The following is a 1,220-nucleotide window of genomic DNA, read 5'->3' on the forward strand; positions in this document are numbered from 1 at the left end:
CTTGAGTCTGAGTACGTATCTGCATTTGAAGATGATGCAGTGATTCACATCAGTAGCATGGACTGAGTGAGGTCAATTACTCGAGAATCATGTGACATTAAGTCACCAAATAATAGCACTCATTAATATCATCGATAGCACCAGTCAGCAATTATGCGTACAGCATCATACACAGTACTGATAGACTACCCATAGCTGTCCTCAGCGTTGAATGCCTGTACAGTTGGTATAAATACTACACCACACTGTAGTTGGACTAGAAGGTTTCATGGTACAAACATTAGTGCAGAGCTTGACCACTTCAGTAATGATCCGGAATCAGTGACTTGATAGCACTAATGAGAATCAATGGACGGATTGGCCGGTGATTGACGGCAGCCCGTGATTGGCCGGTAGAAGCTCTTGTAAGGGACTTAGGCAAGGAAGAGGCATTTGACCTGCTAGCCGACGTGGTGTCTATGGAGTACATGCATACCCTTACTAGAAGACTGCCCGATAATGATGTAGTAGATCACCTATATGCCCCCATGAGTGTGATTATCAGTTACGATATGATATTATAGTATTCATGTGGCACAAGGCAGTGAGCAGTAACATCCCTCTGGCCCGCATCCCTACATTGGATGTCTGTATAGCTTTGAAAGGCAGGTTGGAGCTTCTGGGGCAAGTGGCTATTCAGTGTTTCAAGTAAGCTCTATCTAATCGCAATGGACTCGTTTTACGACTACACCTTGGCGGCTCTGTCGGTCACTCAGCTGAATAACAATAGGACAGATGATTCCTTATGGTTGGGCATGGCCCCTTATGAGGTACTTTTCTGATAGCAAGCAGTTCACCAATGATGATCGTCGTTGGTCTTATGTCGAATACATGCCCGCCACTGAGGCCGATACGATCCTTGCCGATCGGCTAAAGAGCAGCGATTCTTCTAAAAGTGGGTAGTATATTGTCATCGTGGATAAGTGATGCTGCAGGATCCTGGGCTTACAGCACTAGACTAATGCAAGCTCTACATTACGATAAGGAGGAGCATCGACTTTCACAAGTATTGGGTAGAACTGTGAAGGAGATTGCCAATGAACAAAACCTTGTGAGAGGTGTAAGTGAATGCTTGTTGCCGGATAGTTGGTGTGCATCATCATCACAACATGGTGTGCAGAATGTGATGGGAACATTGTGTTATCTGCCCATGCCTCCATTGTGTGGGCCGAAGAGTAACG

General features: G+C 45.4%; 1 protein-coding gene across 1 annotated transcript; it reads left to right on the top strand.

The window, feature by feature from the left end:
- Positions 1 to 568: 568 nt before the first annotated feature.
- Pmar_PMAR024867 (hypothetical protein) lies at positions 569 to 1,099 on the top strand (the record flags this gene model as incomplete). The annotated part of the gene is made up of 3 exons (XM_002765805.1): positions 569 to 687; positions 810 to 934; positions 975 to 1,099. Coding segments are annotated over 3 exons (369 nt in total), but the record flags the coding sequence as incomplete, so codon positions are not given.
- Positions 1,100 to 1,220: the final 121 nt, after the last annotated feature.

The sequence above is a fragment of the Perkinsus marinus genome (genome assembly GCF_000006405.1).
Source record: "Perkinsus marinus ATCC 50983 genomic scaffold scf_1104296974626, whole genome shotgun sequence".
Taxonomy (NCBI): domain Eukaryota; phylum Perkinsozoa; order Perkinsida; family Perkinsidae; genus Perkinsus; species Perkinsus marinus.